Raw genomic sequence first — 20,569 nt, forward strand, 5'->3', positions numbered from 1 at the left:
CAGGGTTCTGGATGAGAACATATTTAGGCTGAAGAACTGGCTATACAAAAGCTATGTGTACTTATATTTAACGTAGAGAATTCTTGGAATACTGCACTGCTCACTGAGTGGTGGTATTGATATTGATCCTCCCGTGTAAAAAGCATTTTTTTATTGATAATAAATGGTGTGTAATGAGGTCGAATAAGAAACAGCGTGTACCACATCATCCAGTTCAACATTGGCTCCTCTTCTTATGAGCTCCTGCACAATCTCTACGCTGCCCTGCTCAGCCGCCAGCATGAGAGGAGTCTGTCCGTTCTGGAGAAAAAAAAAAGAAAGACACAGAGCTGCCACATTTAGCCACAAACAGGCTTAGAGCATTTTTTTATATATATATATATATATATATATATATATATATATATATATATATATATATATATATATATATATATATATATATATATATATACATATATATATATATTTCACCCTTGGTAAATATGAGCAAAGAAGGCTGTGAAAAGTTGCGTTTATTGTTTAACCTTTTGATCTTTTATTTAAACAATTCACAAAAATACTCTGCTCTCATGCATATCAAACAACTGCATACACAACACAGGTATACAATATATATCTTTGTTAAATATAGGTGTGCAACAATTATTGGGATCCTTTTAGTCAATACTTTGTGCTACCTCCCTTTGCCAAGATAACAGCTCTGAGTCTTCTCCTATGATGCCTGATGAGGTTGGAGAATACATGGCAAGGGATCTGAGACCTTTCCTCCATACAGAATCTCTCCAGATCCTTCATATTTTAAGGTCCATGCTGGTGGACTCTCCTCTACAGTTCACCCCACATGTTTTCTATGGGTTTCAAGTCAGGGGACTGGGATGGCCATGGCAGGACCTTGATTTTGTGGTCAGTAAACCATTTTTGTGTTGATTTTGATGTATGATTTGGATCATTGTCCTGCTGGAAGATCCAACCAGGGCCCATTTTAAGCTTTCTGGCAAAGGCAGTCAAGTTTTCATTTAATATCTGTTGATATTTAGAGTGCATGATGCTATGTATCCTAACAAAATGTCCAGATCTTCTGGCAGAAAAACAGCCCCCAAACATTAAGGAGTCACCACCATATTTAACTATGGGCATGAGGTACTTTTCCATATGGCTACCTCTCTGTGTGCCAAAACCATCTCTGGTGTTTATTGCCAACAAGCTCTATTTTGGTTTCATCTGACCATAGAACCCGATCCCATTTGAAGTTCCAGTAGTGTCTGGCAAAGTGAAGACGCTTGAGTTTGTTTTTGGATGAGAGTAGAGACTTTTTTCTTGAAACCCTTCTAAACAACTTGTGGTGATGTAGGTGACTTCAGAACCATCCTCTTTACAATGCATTGAGACAATATAGACACGCGTCCAATTCCAGGTTGATTCATAACATTTCCAGTTGACTGGAACTTCTTAATTATTGCCCTGATGGTGGAAATGGGCATTTTCAATGCTTTTGCTATTTTCTTATAGCCACTTCCCATTTTTGTGAAGCTCAACAACCTTTTGCCGCACACCACAGCTATATTCCTTGGTCTTATCCAATGTTATGAATGGCTAAGGGAATTTGGCCTATGTGTTACCTCATATGTATACACTTTTTATAATTATTTATACCCATACTTATTTATAAATGTGTGAATCTGAAATGTATCTGAATATCCAGATGGAGTTGTTTAATATAAAAAAACAAGTATTTGGTATGCATCATTGACACAAAGTCTGCATTTCCTAAACCAACCTCCACCATTCTCCCTTATTCATATCCTCTCAAGTCAGCTGTGTATAAACATCCAATCTCTTTCATGGTCTCTCACTCACATCACTCCTGCTGTCCACGTCACGGTGTTTGTCCAGGTAAGCTCTCAGGGCTGACAGGTTCTCCTCCTCCACGTGGCTGAAGATGCTCTGGGAGGCCGCAACAGTCATCTTCAGAGAGCCTGTGGTGTCCATGTTTATGCCACTAATTCTCCACACCTGTTACAGGCTAAAGAACAACAGGAGAGGATGCATTAGAGCTCTATTTCTCAGTCAAATGCCATGCTGTTATCAGATAATAGCTACAGCGAGCCCATTATACCAGCAGTTTAAATCTTTTAAGAAAGATCTTTTCTTTTATTAAATGTGATCAGTGCGTCTTTCCAAGTCACTACCAGATATTTGGTGCAAGTGAAATGTTGAGCAAATATATAATATAACGACTCTATATTTCTAGCTAAATGTAAACCACTAGATTTATTATATAGTTAAAGTGTGACAACTCTGTCATGACATGTAAAACAAACAAACATACCAGCAGTTATATTCATGGAATAACAGGTCTGTGCTAGTTCCTAGTGCTACCGGTATGGCAAGGTAGTAGGACCATTACTTATTAATTAACATAAAAAAGGACTGTATTATTAACCAAGAGTACTGTAAGATACCAAAACTGGGATGTGGGGTAATGTTTTTACTAATTATGATGACCACTTTAGGAAACAAATAAGTCATGCTTTCTTATAATGCTGATAATTATGTGATATGTTCCAGAAATCTTCTACATTCATTCATCTGCAGAAACAACTTAATCCTGATCAGGGTTGTGGTGGATCTGGAGCCTAAGCTGGAATCACTGTGCACAATTTTTCGGCAGAAAACACTATGGTTCTTACTTCAGTCCATAGAGGATTTTTCTTTATTTTGTGATTGTTGCGGACAAAAATGCTTGACTTAGCTGCAGCTTTTTTTAAAAATTTGCGATGCAATTTGCGGAGATTTTTGTGGAACACTACTTGAATGAGTGAAATTGCTATTGTACCTTTGAGACCTTTTAGCTGTACTCATTGTGATGACATCACATGACGCGTCTTGGCCCAAATCTGCGGAAAATCTGCAGTGATTTTGAAAAATTGCAAGCTCATCCGAATATTACAGTTTCCGTTAATTTCTGCGATTGTGAAATCCTGGAGGGACTGTTTAATGACGCTTTTCTTAGATGTTCTTGCATGACTGTTAAGTTTATTTTTTTCATTTTAATTTCATTCTGTAACCTAGCATTTGTTTTAGACTACACTGAATTACTGGAGCTTGGTTGTTTTGGGGATTCTGATCATTTTTCAGACCACATTAAACAGATTTGACATCTTTTATTTATTTTACATCTTTACTATAAAACACACATTTTATATATATATATATATATATATATATATATATGGTGGGTTTAGCGAGCCATTGTTTGTTTGTTTGCTCTGCGAAACATGAAAAGCTTTAAATAAAATATTTTAAAATACTATGCTATGTCCCGTTATTTTTTTTCCAGTTGTATCATCACAAAGCTCAGTATTACTGGGTGCCACGGATTTCCCCTCATGCTGACTGCCGGAGAATTTAGCGCGTTGTGTCCTGTCTCCGCCCCGTTGTGTTATTGGTCATTTCCTAATGTCTCAGCTGCTTTGTGTTACCACCTTTGATTATGTTAATTATTTAAACCCTTTGTTCGAGGAGAAGTAATGTGCGTTTCTGCATTTTGCCACCAGAGCCACACTAAGCCTCTAATCATTGTCCTCGTTCCCATTGTTTTGATCCGGTTCTCGTCGTTGTTTCTTGATTTGAGTCTAAGCCTAGTTGATGCCCGTTTGACTGATCGCCTGACCCCTCGCTTCTTTTTTGACCTACGATTTGGAATTGCCTGCCTCTCTTTAATAAAGCTCTTAACTGCATATGCATCCATCTCCAAATCCATTACATGAAATGGGATAACTGGTCAGTTTGGCAGACAGAGATATTATAGAAGTGTTCCTCACAGACTTTCAGTACAACCTTGTTATTTTCCAAGTTTGGCCTGCTTGTTAGTTAAAGCCGAATAACCCTGGCCTACAGGACGTACCTTACTTTTCCATTCTTATCTGGAATAATGAGAAATGTGCTCAGAGAAGCACAGAGCACAGGTAAGACTGTGCTGGCTAATGATGAACCACACAGTAGCTTTAAGGCTTTATCAACTCTGATTAGGAGGAAGCCTGACTGATTTGAAGTTAAAGAGCCTCAATTCTACCTGTTCAAAAGCAAAAAATAACCCGATATTCTTGTGTTCCGCACAAATTACATTCTTAGGCCTCAAGTTGTGTACCATTGATCTTCCACAGCAGTTAGGCAACGCACATTTTCAGAAACCTGCAAGAAAGGGTCTAATCTGTTCAATGCACCACAGCAGGGAGCAAAGCTAAATCCAGATAGATTTAAAATAAAAAAAAATTTAAAAAAAGGACTTAGAACTTACATTCTGAAAGTAGGAAAACCGATCCGGGATCACATTTAACCAAATCTACAGCATCTCCCATCCACTCTTAACAGCTTTCAGCAGCAACAGCAGAAATGCTACTCACAAATCCCCGGGAAGCGGACAGCACAGCCATAGTCAGCCCTCAGATTAGTAGTTACCAGACTGCTGAGAAATATGACCGAAGAAATGGATGAAATGCATGGGTTTCTGACTAAGCTCAATCAGCAATGCACGCCAAGATTTAATCCTTCTCCCTACCAGTCCCTACCAGTGAGCGTGTCTGGCATGTAGGTAACCATGCTACTTTTCACAATATTCCGGTCATTTGAAATACCCGCTGGCATGACCGTAGGAAGCGGAAGAGGTCCTCAAATACATGTCTTTTGATTGAGGTGAACTATGAAAGTAATTATTTTACTGAACAAATCACATCTCCCTGTTCTTAAACCTGCAGTACTAAATGGACGGTCATTAACAAATAAGTCTTTTGTAATTGGACAACTTGTTGAAAAACACAGGCTGGATTTTCTTTTCCTGGCAGAAACATGACTCGACAGTAATTACAATTTTGTACTTAATGAAACCCACCTAGTTATTGATCGCCCTCCTGGACTTAAAGGTTTTCTTGATGATTTCGGGGAACTGCTTTCTAGGACATGAATGTAACTGACTATGAATGTGTATTAATTACGGGTGATTTCAACATCCACATGGATGTAATCTCTGATCCATCGACTGTCAGCTTCACAGGGTTACTAAACTCGTTTGGCCTTATGTAGCATGTATCTGGCCCCAGACACATACACTGGATCTGGTGATCTCGTATGGTTTAGCTATTAATGAACCAAAGATGGTCGACATTGTCATCTCTGACTACTATTGTGTCTTCTCTGAAATTTCAACATGTACTAACACTGTGAGTGATAAGAGGACTGTCACTAAGTGCTATCTAACTGCTGATACAGCTGCGTCCTTCATGGAGCTCATATCATCACTCCCCCCTTTTTCACTCCCTTACTTAGACACTCCAGTGGAGAGCTTTAGTGTCAGGCTGACCAAATGCATCAAATCTGTTGCCCCCTGCCCCTTGGAGAAACAGCATCTCCATTTTAAGACTAATAAGAGACTGCAGAAGAGCAGAAAGGCAATGGAAGCACACAAATCTTACGGTTCACCAAGCTATCTACAAAACAACTTGAAAATACTTAATAACGAAATGAGGTCTGCTAGAGTTTAATTGACAGCCACAAAGACAACCCCAGATTCCCATACTGTCCACCATAGATTGATAGTCTGCTAAAACCCTCACCTCAAATATCATCAGACCTTTTCACAACTGAAAAGTGTGGAGTTTGCAGTTTTTTTCTGCGATAAAACTACCATAAGGCAAAACACAGTCAGCACTTGTACTGCTGGTACGTTTTCTAACTGTCCACCTATCGCTGTTAAATGTAATCTATCGTCTTTCTCACTGGTCAGCCCTAACATGCTTGCCCTGGTTATATCTCTTGTGAACTCTTCTAGCTGCGCTCTTGACCCATTACCCACCAGCTTTCTTAAAATTGGTTTTAAGTTCATTATTACCAGACATCCTGAGCATTATTAATCTGTCCCTCCAGCAAGGAATTTTTCCACACACACCTTCAAGACAGCTATTGTTAGGTGTCTGTTGAAGAGAAACAATCTTGATTCTTCTGTGCTCTGTAACTACAGACCCTAAATTCCTCTAATCTTCCATTTCTGGGCAAAATAATGGAAAAAAAAAATTGTGTCCATACAGCTCAATAACTATCTCAACATCAATAATCTCAATGAGACATTTCAGTCTGGCTTTCAGTCCAGTTTCTAGCACAGAAACTGTTCTTTTAAAAGTTTTAAATCATCTGCAATAAAATAAGGACTAGTTCTTTTAGATTTCAGTGTTGCCTTTGACAGTCAACCCTGTGATTAACCGACTGCCTAGTCCTATATTGGTTTAGATCCTACTTAAGTGACAGGGAATATTATATTGCACTGGCTACACACACCTCCAGATGTCATGCAATATCTTGTGGTGTTCCCCAAGGCTCAACTTTGGGTCCTTTGTTATTTAACTTGCATATGCTGCCATTAGCTGGTGTAATTATTCGATATAACATCTCCTTCCATCAGTATGCAGATCACACGCAACTCTATCACTCACTTGCACCAGATGCCCACAAGGCGATTAGCACCCTTGTAAACTGCATAGAGAGCATAAACGTGTGGATGTCACAGAACATTCTACAGCTAAATAAAGAAAAGACAGAGGTACTTGTTATCGGAAATGATGCACAGAGAAAGTTAATTAGTCCGTATCTAGACTCCTTGTCTCTCAAGCCTTAAGAGTGTGCTAACTGTGCTAAGAATTTGGGGATCGTGTCTGACAGTGATCTCAGTTTTTTTTAAAAACACATATTAGCAATGTTCGTAAAACAGCATATTATCACATTTGTAACATCTCTAGAGTTTGTGATATCTCTCCAACACAGACAGTGAGAAACTCATACATGCATTTGTCACATCAAGGCTCGACTACTGCAACAGTGTTTTGGTTGGCTTACCAAAGACCTCCATTAAACACTTACAGAGAGTTCAGAATGCAGCTGCAAGAATGCCGACACGTACTAGACCGAAGAATCACATCACTCTGCCACTTAAATCACTTCACAGGCTACTTCTTACAGAATTGATTTTAAAATCCTGCTATTAATTTTCAAATGTCTTCATGATGGTGCTCCTACATACCTTTGTAATATGATCACTAAATACACTCCTGCTAGATCACTTCGGTCATCCAACTGCAACCTGCTGGTTGTACTCTAAACGAGGCTGAACAGCAGGGAGTCTGACTTTCTCTCCCTGAAAACCTACGTGCAGTTGATTCCATTAGTATTTTTAATAAGTATATTAAAGTACATTTGTTCACTGGGGCCTTTCCTCAAACCAGTTCATTTTCCATTTATTTATTCTATTTTATTTCATTAGCCTTTTTTTTTTTTTGCTTATTGTCTTTTATTACTTATTTTTACTACTGATTTTACTTTCTTGTATACGTCTTCTGTAAAGAACTTTATAACAGTGTTTTGTAATGTGCTATATAAATAAAGCTTTACTTACTTACTTATTAACTCAATCAAGACTGACAACCAAATCCATCTTAATCATCAGATTCAAAAACACCTATGTATATTTGTAGTGGGACAAAATACTGTGCTTACAAGATCACGATGATCAGACAATGTTGCTATTGTTCCAAGGATCACAGATGGAGATTTGTAGAAGCATTCTGGGGTCACCAAATCTGTACTTAGACACCACTTCCACGCCAACAAACTATTTGGAAGGTATGCCAGAAGAAAGCATTTTTTCATCTAAATACAAATGTAAGCGCCTAGAGTTCAATAGATGCTAGTGGAATTTTGGCTGTGGTCACTTTTTTGGGAAAAACACTTAAGGTGGGTTATTCAGAAAAGAACCTTATCCCTACTGTTAAGTATGGTGGAGGACCTGTAGTGATATGGGACTGTGTATCCTCCAAAAGGTCTTGTAAACCTTGTTAAGATACAAGACATCCTGGACTTCAAAAAAATAATATGGCTCCGCCAAGATCTTCCAGCAGGGCAATGATAAAAAAGCGTATGTCCAAATCATAAAGAATGGTTAAATGGCCATAGGATCAAGCGTTTAACATGGCCTTCCCAGAACTAAAGCCCAATGAAAACATGTGCATTGAAAAGTAGTTTCAGATTTCTTACTCTGTAATCTCCAATCTCAGCAATCCTTATAGGATGAAGACTCAGTGTTATGTTGAACATTCAAGGGTAAAGTTTAAATTTATGTGAAACTTTCCCATACTGTTGCCACAAAGTTGGAAGCACACCACTATATAGAATGTCTTTGCATGCTGTAGCATTACAATTTCCCAGACCTGAGGCCCAAACTTGTTCCAGCACAACACAGCCCCTGTGTACAAAGTGAGCTCCATGAAGACATGGTTTGCCAAGGTTGGAGTAGAAGAACTCAAGTGACCTGGACAGAGTCTTGATCTCAACCCCTATGAACACCTCTGGTTTTTGGTATTTTTAACAGGACTGTACAAATCAATGTGAGCTAGCCGACGGGTTATCAGTGAGTGTAACTTCTTCGAGATCTATTTCCACTAGCGGAGGAAAAATAAACAGATTTTTTTGGCCATATTGTGTCTGATATATCAGTAACCTGACATTCATTTCTTATTTATAAAACTGTTGTATAAAACCGATACCGCCCTCTCGCTGATTCACAGATGTGCTGATATTCGGTATAACTACACTCTTGCTCTTGTGATATTACTTAAATATCTTGTACGTCCACACTTTATAACTGCCTCTTTAATATTCTCTGAGCAGCAATTTTAAATAGTTTTTGTAGATAAATTATAACTTGGTGACTTTTTCACAAATAAATAAATAAATAAATGAATAACTATGAAGGCTGCAAATTGTTGCTGTACAAATGCAAGCTTTGTGATATTGTCAGTTGTTAAAAGTGCTATAAAGATAAACTTTAATTGAATAATACCATAACCGAGCTTCATTTCATTATTATTTATAAACAGTAGTCATGGATGTAGCTTCAGTGTAGTGAAGCTACTGTTGCCATGTAGCGTACGCTGTGTAGAAGCTCCATTTCTCTGAGGGAGTTTTAATGAAGTTCAGCTCCATTTTAAAGCAGCTTGCCCAACACTGACACAAGACAATATAACACTTTCTTGAGTTTCTTGAGTATTGTCTACTCTAATGCATGAACAATGTAGTTTTAAAATATTTGATATTGTTATACTATTATATTTTTATTCTTTTTGTCACTTCTATTATTCACTCATTATTATTATTTGCATATTTTACACTTTTATCTCTGGCTACCTTTTCTTTATTTCTGTAAATATATGAATGGTGCTATATAAATAAAGTTTATTATTATCCCATCGAAATATGCTTTAATAGGTCTGAGTGAAATGCAGAACAGGAAAAAGACAAATGAAACTAAGCTGCAGGATGATAACCATCATTCTGCTAATCATGATTGCCAAGTCCATTAACGCTGCTGGTGGGGAGTCTGATCACCGACTCATTTGACCCAGCAGTGCATTATGCCTTATAAATGGTTTTCTAAAGCATTTCTCTAACACTGCACATTTATCAAGCCCTGCAAAACCTTTGCTAGTTCAAAGCCCATTATCTGAACACCGACATGTAACACTCAGACTTGTTGCAGGATATGCCCACATTAAATGGCGACCATTTTGAAATTGTAAGATAGAGTTATGGTTTTTAAACAATGGGAGACGAAACTTTTGCAGACAAATGATTCGGTGCCATATCGAATCCAGGTTCTCTAGGTCGAGGTCGCTGATCCCAACTGCCCCACTTTACCTTTCCAAACAATGCCCTTTCTAGTAGGGTGGCAAGTATAAGACAACAGTAATGTGCAAAATTACTAAATAAATTTCACACAAGGCCCTTAAAATTGGGTTTTTGTATTCTATTTACATTATATAAAGTATTTTTCGCACTATACATAGGGTACATCAGTAAGCCCCTGAAACTCTTAGCTGACTCAAAGTCTTGGAAAATGAGAATATATCTATCCATGTTGGTGTTTTCCGCTACTTCTCACCAGGATAAGACCTAAAATTAACATGGTTAGCCTATAATAAAGAAATAACAGATGCCAAATGGAAAGTGCTGATTCAGCTTTAATGCTCATAAGACCATCACAGCTCAAATGACCGCAATCAGATGAAAGATGAAAAAAAGAGATATCAAAATCATGTTGCTGAGCCTTTGTTTGTAGCTCTGAAGCCCTGACACACCCTGTAATGCCCCAAAGCTCCCCAGAGTAGCTGCTCCCCCCTGTGTAAGTGCACTCATGATGCTGTAGAGGGCCAATCAGCTGAGCGAATGATCTCCTTGGCCTAATATTGACTGAGCAAGGTTCAAGCCCAAGCAACCATCCACACACACACACACACACACACACACACACACACACACACCCCCACAGCCACAACACACAGCAGTACAGATAACACAATCGATATTCCTAAATCACTCAAAACATCTTCTGTGTGCAAAACTCAAAACCTGACGACTCACCTTGTGACTTCCGGTAGAGCCGTGTGCTGCTGATGCTCTCTCGCTGTCTCTCAGAGTGCATGCGTTTAACTAGTGAGGATCACTGAGGGATGAAAGAGTAACGACCCTCCTCGGTCCTCCTGAATACATTAACGCCCCACCTCCACTCTTCCGGACAATAACGTCCCTCCTCCTTTCATCCACGGCCACGCCCCTCCTCTACTCTTCCAAACAGAGCAACACCCTTTCTCCTCCTCCTCCTCCTCTCCTGACATGACCCAATGCCAGCACGTGTCAGGATTAACATACATTAAATCTGTCACTACAGCTCCACTGCACATCTTCATCATCACTGATACAGCATCCCTTTCTCTCTTCTCAAATATGATGCATACTTTTGGCATGAATGTTACAAACTGTCAAAGCAAACACAAATAAACATGATGAATGAAGAAATAAGAGAGAACTTTACTTCCTCGCCCATCACACAATCCTCAGCCTTGTTTGCGATGTGACCTCTCTCTACTCTCTAAAACATATGCCAGAGTTTTCTTGGAGTAATTTGCTAAATGAAGTACATTTGAAGTACATGCAGCTCTGTTCTGATTGTCAAACAGTGCTCACAGGATCTGCCCTATTATTCAGTCGAGTTAGAGATGTTCCTTCTTTTTAGCGTTAAAACAACAAATACTACAAAAAGCTCACATTTCTCCTGTGCTTGTTTTCATTGTGATTACGATACAAGATCAGTAAGATACGTTACTCTCATTTTTATCACATACTTTATGAAAACAGAAGAAGCTTCCAGAGTACACATTTAGAGTAGAGATTTTTTTTTCATATTTGGATTCGAGACTTTGTGTGGTGAAACAATTTTTGGTCATTTCCTTTATTTACAGTCTTTTCTACGATCTTGGGCTGCACGGTACAAGGTTTGTTAATGAGTATCAAGATTCGGACTTTTGAGCAGCTGTGCAAACAATCAATATCAAGCAATATAATCATAAGCCATACATCCATACAGTACAGCATTAATCTGGACCACTTTAAATTTTCATCTTTGTGTTTGAGGTCTAAAGACCAAAGAGAGTTTTTGTGTGTGTGTGTGTGTGTGTGTGTGTGTGTGTGTGTTTTCTTCTTCTTTCTTACTTCTGCTCTAGTATCAGTGTTTTGTTCATTAAATCTGTTCATTTGAATATTCATAACATTTATGTCAATTTATAAAATCACACTGGGTGAGCTCCGCATACTTACTTCATCCCGCCATAAAGTACAATGGCTCATATACTAAGCTATTTGCATATCTTCTCCAAAATTTGCATTTATTTTTGGCCTTGCATAAATCATCCATCATGGTTTCCTTATAAAGGGACAGATAAGGGTTTTTCTTAAATAAGCCTTCCTGTTCCTCCTGATGACACTTTTTTTAAAAAAATACAAAAACTATGTTTGCCTCTGAAGGAAAAGCTGAGCAGCTCTGATCTGGCGGCTTGCATGATTCATTTCGAGGCTGGATCAATGTAAACAGCAGACTTGACGTAGACTCTAGGTGTTATATAACCATAAAAAGAGCAAAGATCTACCTCCATCCATCATCCAGGGAAAACAATTCAGCTTTCTATAGGCATAGTGCTTGTCTTTTTGTCCTTGTTTCAACTTGAGCTCATGGTTTAACAGAACTTTCTAGACAAATCTATTTGTACTGAACACCACACCATCTACCAGTGTATGGAAAAAGGTCATCATTCATTTATCATTTCTAAAGTCAATGGCAACAAATATTTTATAGCCATGACCATTGGGATGTTTACTCCAAAACAAGAACGCACCAGCTTGTATTCTTTTAATCAAATACGATGTATATATAAGTAGATACACACTCGCATTTCAAACTATATACAATTATTTTCTGATTCGTGCATAAGAATCAGAAAGACCTAGCTTGCTAGAACAAGAAAAGCAAGCATCCTTAAAGTGATACTTTATGTAAGAACTTACTTTGCAACAGCCATTGGTCCAGTGGGAGAACCGAAAATGCCATTCAAGCACACTCTACTTATACTCCTTCAATTCATTCATCTGTATGGACCCACACTGGATATGAACACTGGACATGGGGCAGGAACACATCCAGTCCATCACAGGACACCATGCACACACACTTTCACACCTCCACACCTAGGGGAAATTTAGCACAGCCAGACCACAAACCTGTATGTTTTCGGAAGGTTGGATGAAACTTGAGAAACCAACGAAAACATACAGAGAAACGCCACACTGGGGACGCTGGAGCTAGTGCACACAGGAAGTCAACAGGTATCGATGTCAGATTTGTCCTGACAGTGAATGTAACCCTGTGCTATGGCACGTATTGTGAGTGGGGGATTTTCAGAGTTATTCGTATGTCAAATATGGAAAAGGCAAATCATGATTTTGTGTCTACTCGCCTTTATTGACAGGGCAGATTCTTGTTGTAAAATGCCTACAGTATCCATTTACAAACTTGTAAAACTGCTACGATTGTATAATGCCCCCCCCCCCCCCCCCCCTCCATATAATAAAGGCATGTTGCAAATCAGTTTTCCTGAAGTGTCTTTGAAACGACATGACTAGCTCAACAAGTTCTTACAAGATATTACAAACTGCACCTTTATGTTCCGTCTCTTGGTCAAGGATGCAGTAAGAATTTAGAGTTTGGGACATCGAGTTTCTTTTATGAGTTTCTGTTGGAGGTTTACACCGCTGCTCCAAGCCCTGAAGTCTGATTTGTCAGCAGTTTTGGACTTTGGACAGAGAACCAAAATGACCTAAATATAAACCTTCAGCTAAAATAAGCATGCAGGCACAGAACATGGATGCTGAGGATGTGTTTCCAGGCTCTGTCTGTGTGTGTGTGTGTGTGTGTGTGTGTGTGTGTGTGACAACATAGTTCCTCCTACTGTTCAAGGGGAAAAAACAGCAGTTAACGACTAATACAGGTCTAAATACAGTATTTATGAAATGGCAAACAAATCCAAACCCGAATTTTGTCGACATTGTGACTACATAGTATCAACAATGCTCAGTATACATTCACGCTGAACAACATTTTAGCATCAAAATCCAGAGAATCTCAGAGAAACATCCAGAAGCATCCATTTAACTAGATACGGTCAATTTGGACAGCGCGTGCCCTGTGGTCATTAGTCACGTGATGACGTGACACTTTCTTTTCTTTTTTTTTTTTTTAAGGTCAACCTGCAGTCTCTCTAACGGTTAGGTCTGGATATTAAAAGCTGTTTGGAGCGTTGTTTTAAAATGTCCTCCCTTCTTGCTGTCAAACACGTTAACAACACACAATAACAAGTCAACTTTCTCCCGCTGCTCACGTCTGGTCAGAATTTAACGCTTGCTAGCGACGATATTTTGCAGTCAACTTACTTTTTTCTCTCCAGAGGTCCACAGTAACACTAATGACTAACCCCCCCGAGGCAGAGGAAGACTTCAGGTTGTGCAGTCTTCTTCAGCGTGTTCCACTTGTTTGCCTACAGAAGCACAGCCATTTTGTACAGCAGGGTGGTCTTTATTAAAGCCTATGTCAAAAACATACTACTTTACTTCATAGTGTATGTAAATAGTTAACACACCAGCGTTAACGTTCTATTGACATGCTATGTAGTACGCTAGTATGAGCAAGTGGGCGGGGCTTATATTTTATTCGCTAAGTCCCCGCCCACTCAAGAATGGAGTTCAGTGCAAAAGTTTGCATGGTTTCTGAGAGGAGGGGAAAAAGTGTCAAAGATGTATGCATTATATATTTTACGTGTTTATTTAGTTACAGCAGAATTCAAACAAGTTTAAAAAATAAAATGTGGATGTAGCCTAAGAAAAGGAACCAATCCAAAATGTAAGGTAAAATCAACAGATTATTATTATTATTATTAATAAGTTTTGTTATGACACTTTGGATCTTCAGACCTGATTTCATGAAGTGTACATCACTTATTTATACAGAATTACTTTATCTCGCATTCAGAAAGGGAGATGTAAACCGTTAACCCCGATAATTTTCTGACATTACTAATCGACAGGGTGCCCCATAAGTCTCCATGCATAGGGGAAATTAACACTTTTTTAGCAAACACTTTTTTCATACTTAGTTTGTATGATTTTATATAAATATCATGCTTTTTTTTCTTCTCCAGATAGCATTGAAGAATGCCTTTGACAAAAGAACGTACAGAAATCATTCTCATGGCTGGATCAGGAAGTTGTCGCAAGGCTGCGATGGACTTTAACAGGAAACATGGCAGGCACATGACACTACACTGTTGCCAAGCGTATTAACAAATTAAAAAAGACTGGTAGTGTGCTAACTGTTCGTCCACGACCATCCACTCTCGAACCACCAATGTGGTGCTGGCAAACATAGCCCCTATGTAGGGGACTTTGCAGACATCCTGTATTTTCACACTATTAAATTTTTTGTTACTTGTGACAATGAATATATCCGTGCAACCTAACAAACTAAACGCCTTGGTATAAAGTACGTTAATTTTTCACTCCGAGTATGGAAACTGAATATTTCTGGCATGATTGGGCATATCCATCTTTTTTTTTTTTTTTTTTTTTTTAAAGCTAACTTCCCAAACACTTTGTATGGATACACAGTATTACTTAGATAGCAGCTAAAGTCATACACATATGGAATATTAAAAATAATTCTCTCTTCACTAGAAGTGTGTTCATAAACATTTTAATCATCTGGTTAAATCAGTAGCTCATCTGTCAAACACACAAGACATACAAATACAGGATGAAGCGACTTGGACAAAAAAAAAAAAAAAAAAAAAGTTCCTAGACTCCTTAGAATGTTCCAATTTTTTCTTTAAAATATCGTCTGAATGAGGTAAAAATCACAGTGTTTAGAAAATGTGTGAAGGACGATCTCCGAATCCATGTAAGCCAGATTAAAACTAAAAAGCTACCCACAATAATAATAAAATAAATGTGACATTTGAATTTCCCCAGGAGAAAAAAAAAAAGACTGAATCAAAATCCAAAACAAAACAAATCCCACAAAGGCAAACATTGTTTATTCTCCATCGCACATTATGTTGAAAATAACAACGTAAGAAATCACATTAAGAATCTAAGAAGACGTCTTTTGGCTCTGCAGAAATGTCATAGCATGTAGTCCAAATAAAATATCTATATATAAACTATTAAACTGCATTGTGGATTGCAACCATCAAACCAACTCCGTCATAGAGCAAACATATCGTATCTGTCATGCAATGGCTGATAACATGAGAAGGAAAAAAAAGTGTACAAAAAATGTACAAGTTATACAGCGTAGTAAAATGGATAGTACATGGCTTTGGGGGCACAATAAAATGACCCGTCCGTCTGCTGGCTGTGTTACTGGCTTTTAAGTGACGTTAGCTCAGGTCTTTGATTTGAAAATGATGTTTTTCATTGATTTATGCAACCGCATCCAACACTTATCTATTTTTAGATCTACACATAGACTTAAATCTCAGCATTCGAACCTGATGAGATACAAGTCATGGAAGAGATAAAACAACCAGTCGACACTAAATACGTATATCGGGATCAAATGTGTTTAGATGACACTGTGTAATACTTCTGTGGCTTTGGGGATGATATTCATAATGTATAGTCACATTAATAAATATGACCATGCAAATCGATATGAACAACCTGTAGATAAAAGAGGGCGAATCCTGACTAACACGTAGGCTCTCAGCACATTCTTCCATTCATGACACTGTGAACGATGACTGTGTGAAACGTATGACTAGAACTCGATTCCAATAGCAGAATAAAGCCGTTCTTTCTGACGTATATTAATAACATGGACCTCAACAGAACTGAGGACATCCGACTGACAAAAAGCTGTTAGGCTCGACAAATACAAATTCAAACTCCAACAAATGGTCCATATTTACACCAGACAAGTGTTCACACACATATAGACCTAAAGACACTGACAATATCATGGTCTAAATTTTTTTTTTTTTTTTTTTTTTTAAAACAACAAAAAAAAAACTTCTTTACATGGTATATTATTGTAATGGCATCTTTAATCTTTAATAATTCTGTAGTTATTTTCCCCCCACAGATCGGGTTATAAAGCGCTATACCACGTCACGTCTCCCTTACTAAAAGTGCAACAACAAAAACCCCACAGAGAAAACTCTTTCTATATCCTTTAAGTCATATTACTTTCAGTTAAAAAATAACTTTCTTTTATATGAACTGAATGAATGAATCCTTCTTTCTAATTTCTTTAGTGTAAAACCTCTCATCCTGATGTGCAGCGTTTAAACAGTGAGTGTGTGTGGTTTCAGACATACAGCGTGCGATGGCTGCGGTGATTTGGCACTTTGGACATACGCAGCAGTTTTGCATTGATGTGCTGGTTATGTGGTTGGAAACACTTGTCTTGCTCAAACGATATCTACTGTTCCCGTCACTGTGGTCTCTGGGTAATTGTACCTCAGCGCGAAGAAGAAAATGGAGTCAGAAAGCTAATGTTCCCGTTTCATTGCTGTGTGTTCTTTAAATTCGAACACAAGGACGCCTTTAGGTATTTAAACAGAGTTTCTATGTGCATTAAATACAGCAGGGTGGAATATTCAGCTAAACAGGACAATAGAAATATACTCAAATGTTGATGTAAACTAAATCGCCATCTGAATCCCTGATCGTGGCTTTACATTAGCAGATGCAAAAAGCAATACATACTGTACGGCGTAATCGACGATGTTACTTATTGGTCTTGCATGTGCGTACGGAAGCGCGTCCCTGCAACGCGAGGGGAAAAATCCCAACCAGCATCTCATTATTACAAGAAAACATCTGTTATCATGAGAGAAGATCTCATTATTACGAGAAAATAATCTTGTTACGTGAAAACATCCTGTTAATTATGAGAAAACCATCTCAATGCTACAAGATCTCGTTACTACGTGAAAACACATTATTATTATTATAAGAAAAGCATCTTACTAGAAGACATGATCAGTTTGGTGGTACTACAAACAGATTTCTCTCATAATAGCAAAATCAATTTCTCATAATAATCAGATGAATTTTTCATGATAACGATGTTTTATCGTAGTATCACGATGCTTTTTTTTCATAATGGCGAATTGTTTTCTCGTAATAATGATGTTTTATTGTAGTAATGATGCTTTTTTATAACGAATTTTCTCTCTCGTAATAATGTTTTATTGTAGTAACAATGCTTATCATAATTTTTTTCTCATAACGGTTTTATTGTAGTGACAATGTTTTTTTCATAATAATTTTTTTCTCATAATAACGATGTTTTATTGTAGTATCATGATGCCTTTTTCATCATTTTTTTTCATAATAACGATCTCATAATAACAATGTTTTCTTATAGTAACGATGCTTTTTTCGTAATAATTTTTTCTCGTAATAACGATGTTTTCTTATAGTAACGATGCTCTTTTCATGATCATTTTTTCTCGTAATAACGATGTTTTCTTGTAGTAACAAGACGCTTTTCTCATAATAACGAGATGCTGATGGAAATCTGTTTTTGTTTATCTCCTGTGGCAGAAAGGTGCTTCTGTATGAGCCACACTGGTTTATTTGTACATGTTCTTACTAAAGTAATCGATTGTGTTTTCAAGCGCTTTGTTCGAGCTTTTTCTTACCATTGCGACTTTTTGTTCCTTCCTCATTGTGAATCATTATGATTTTTAACTCAAAACACTATTAAACTCCCTACTGCATCTGCTGCTAACACTTCTACTTCCCAGACGGTGGGTCTTTCCACTGTAACACACACTAAAATCCTGACTGTAAGACTAAACACTTGTTGAATGGTGTCCTAAAGCCCCCATGCGCCAAATATCCTTCACACCTCAACATCACTCAGATCAAACTTAATCTGAACTGCTGTACGAGGTCGGTTGATCACCGACGCCAAATGTATGCCGTAATAGTAAACAAAAGGTACGACGCGAGTAACGGAATACGAATTCGGATATGACAAATCGGTGCACTGTAAAAGATCCTAGCAAATACACCACAATGCATGCTCTCAGTGTGCTTCCTGTGATGTCAAATGTTAATGACTGTAATGTAATGGCAGAGACACTAAAAGCTTCTTCTGAAAAAAACGGAGAGCAAAACGCAAACAGAAAGCCCTTAAACAAAACCAATAAAAAGAAATGACAATCTTGTGTAAAGAAATTACCCCTCGTTCCAAATGAATTCTGCCTCTTCCAAAGACAGCATCAGATATGCATCAAACAGATGAACAACAACAACAACAACAACAACAACAACAACAACAAAAAGATCCTGTAAAGAAGAGACAACTGCCTAAAACAGGAAACTAAGGCCTATGAGAGATTGGCATCAAACAAATTCTATCAAATTTTTTATAGCAAAACCCCACAAAAAAAAAAAAAAAACACAAGGTATATTGGTGAATAGCTGATGGGTTTTTAAAAAAATCCTCTAAGTACTGCAAGAGCTGGCCTCAAATGTTCCTTTCTTGAATGATCTCAATGCCAGCCTGCTGAGCACTGGATAGTAAATAGAGGGTTTTTAAGGCAACTTGTATTTGTTAATCTCCATTAAGACCCAATCGATTCCTCTTGTGACCAATTAAAGCCCCAAACTGGTGAAAACACACTGAAGGATTTTCCCCCGCTGTAAACTGATTAGCCCCGGTGCCATTCTCTGAGGCTCACCACACTCGTCTGTCTGTCCTTATTCACGTTTTAGTAACGTCCCGTTCGGGTTAGGTTGGAAGGAGAGAAAAAAGAGCCACTCGGGCTCATCAGTCTGGATGCGACTTCTCCACAGCTCTGGGTGTAAGAGGTGGAAGGAGGTGTCCGTTCTTCAGGACGTTTTCTGTTTCTGGTTGCAGTTACGGTCTGTGCTGGAGAAGTCACTGCCCTCCGCCGGATGGTTCTGTTTTTCCTGCAGCTTCTCACGTGATGATCTGCGCTTCACAGGAAGGGCTAGGACCAGCAGCATGCAAATCACGTGCAGACCGAAGTACCATGACCTGAGAGAGAGAGAGAGAGAGAGAGAGAGAGAGAGAGAGAGAGAGAGAGAGAGTGAGGTTACTGTACCATACTGATACGTAACACCATATCAGGGGTATTCAAATTTTTACAACATTTATAAAAGCTCTAGTTAAATAAAATTCCCTATTTAAAAAGGTCTGGATGAGCAACTGATATGACCAATGATTACAATTAACTTTTAATGCTTAGTTCAGGGGTTCCCAAACTTTTCCAGGGCAAGGCCCCCCAAATGACATTAATATTTGACCGAGGCCCCCCTTTTGCAAGATGTCTTTAAAACACATTAAAAAAATACAGACTTCTGAATATATCCCCCTTTTTTTTTTTATTAATAATTACATCTTACGTCTTTACATTACATTAGGAATTGATTTTGTGTGTGTGTGGTTGTCAGAGAGAGAATTTATTTTTCACACCAAAATGTTGAGGCCCCCCCGGGCACCCCCTGGCGGCCCCCACTTTGAAAACCACTGGCTTAGTTCATGGCTATAAAAAAAAAAAAAAAAAGTTTTTATTTGTTGAATATAATTACTGAAAAGGCTTATGAGTTTGTTAATGAACGAAATGCTGCACATTTTAAGGGTTTATAATTCTAGTTGTCTGGGCGGCTGTGGCTCCGGTGGTAGAGCGGGTTGTCCACTAATCGTAGGGTTGGCTGTTTGATTCCCGGCCCACGTGACTCCACATGCCGAAGTGTCCTTGGGCAAGACACTGAACCCCAAGTTGCTCCCGATGGCAAGCTAGCGCCTTGCATGGCAGCTCTGCTACCACGTGCGTGTGTGAATGGGACACAGTGTAAAGCGCTTTGGATAAAAGCGCTATATAAGTGCAGACCATTTACCATTAAAGAATCACACACAGCTGCATGAGTAACTTGTACATTCTTATGTTACTGAACGCAGGCTTTTTTTTTTTTTTTTTTTTTTGTTCTGCAACCTTTATATCTGACTGCATATATTAAAGTATATGCAGTGACTTTTGCCCTGTGACAACACTACTCTGAACAGATCAGACATCTGTTTCCAAACACCTGCATACTTCGCTGT

General features: G+C 38.3%; 2 protein-coding genes across 9 annotated transcripts in view; both read right to left on the reverse strand.

Annotated features, from left to right (window-relative positions):
* Positions 1-14,132, reverse strand: part of kidins220a (kinase D-interacting substrate 220a) — a 68,028-nt gene extending 53,896 nt beyond the window's left edge. For 6 of the 8 annotated variants that reach the window (XM_017475864.3, XM_017475863.3, XM_017475862.3 and 3 more), the window contains exons 1-3: positions 13,864-14,131; positions 1,861-2,026; positions 202-300 (exon numbers count right to left, since the gene is read on the reverse strand). In XM_017475864.3, coding sequence (XP_017331353.1) covers positions 202-300; positions 1,861-1,992 — 231 coding nt within the window. In that variant the 5' untranslated portion in view covers positions 1,993-2,026; positions 13,864-14,131. Of the gene's footprint in view, positions 1-201; positions 301-1,860; positions 2,027-10,464; positions 10,608-13,863 lie in introns of those variants that run through there. The other 2 variants (XM_053682671.1, XM_047157609.2) reach the window with 2 other exon arrangements.
* Positions 14,133-15,162: 1,030 nt separating this feature from the next.
* The window catches only part of mboat2a (membrane bound O-acyltransferase domain containing 2a), an 80,232-nt gene continuing 74,825 nt past the window's right edge, over positions 15,163-20,569 (reverse strand). Inside the window, exon 13 of the mRNA XM_017475865.3 lies at positions 15,163-19,501. Within this exon, the coding sequence (XP_017331354.1) occupies positions 19,333-19,501 (169 nt within the window). The 3' untranslated portion in view covers positions 15,163-19,332. The remainder of the gene's footprint in view (positions 19,502-20,569) is intronic.

Source organism: Ictalurus punctatus, chromosome 9 (assembly GCF_001660625.3).
Source record: "Ictalurus punctatus breed USDA103 chromosome 9, Coco_2.0, whole genome shotgun sequence".
Lineage (NCBI taxonomy): Eukaryota > Metazoa > Chordata > Actinopteri > Siluriformes > Ictaluridae > Ictalurus > Ictalurus punctatus.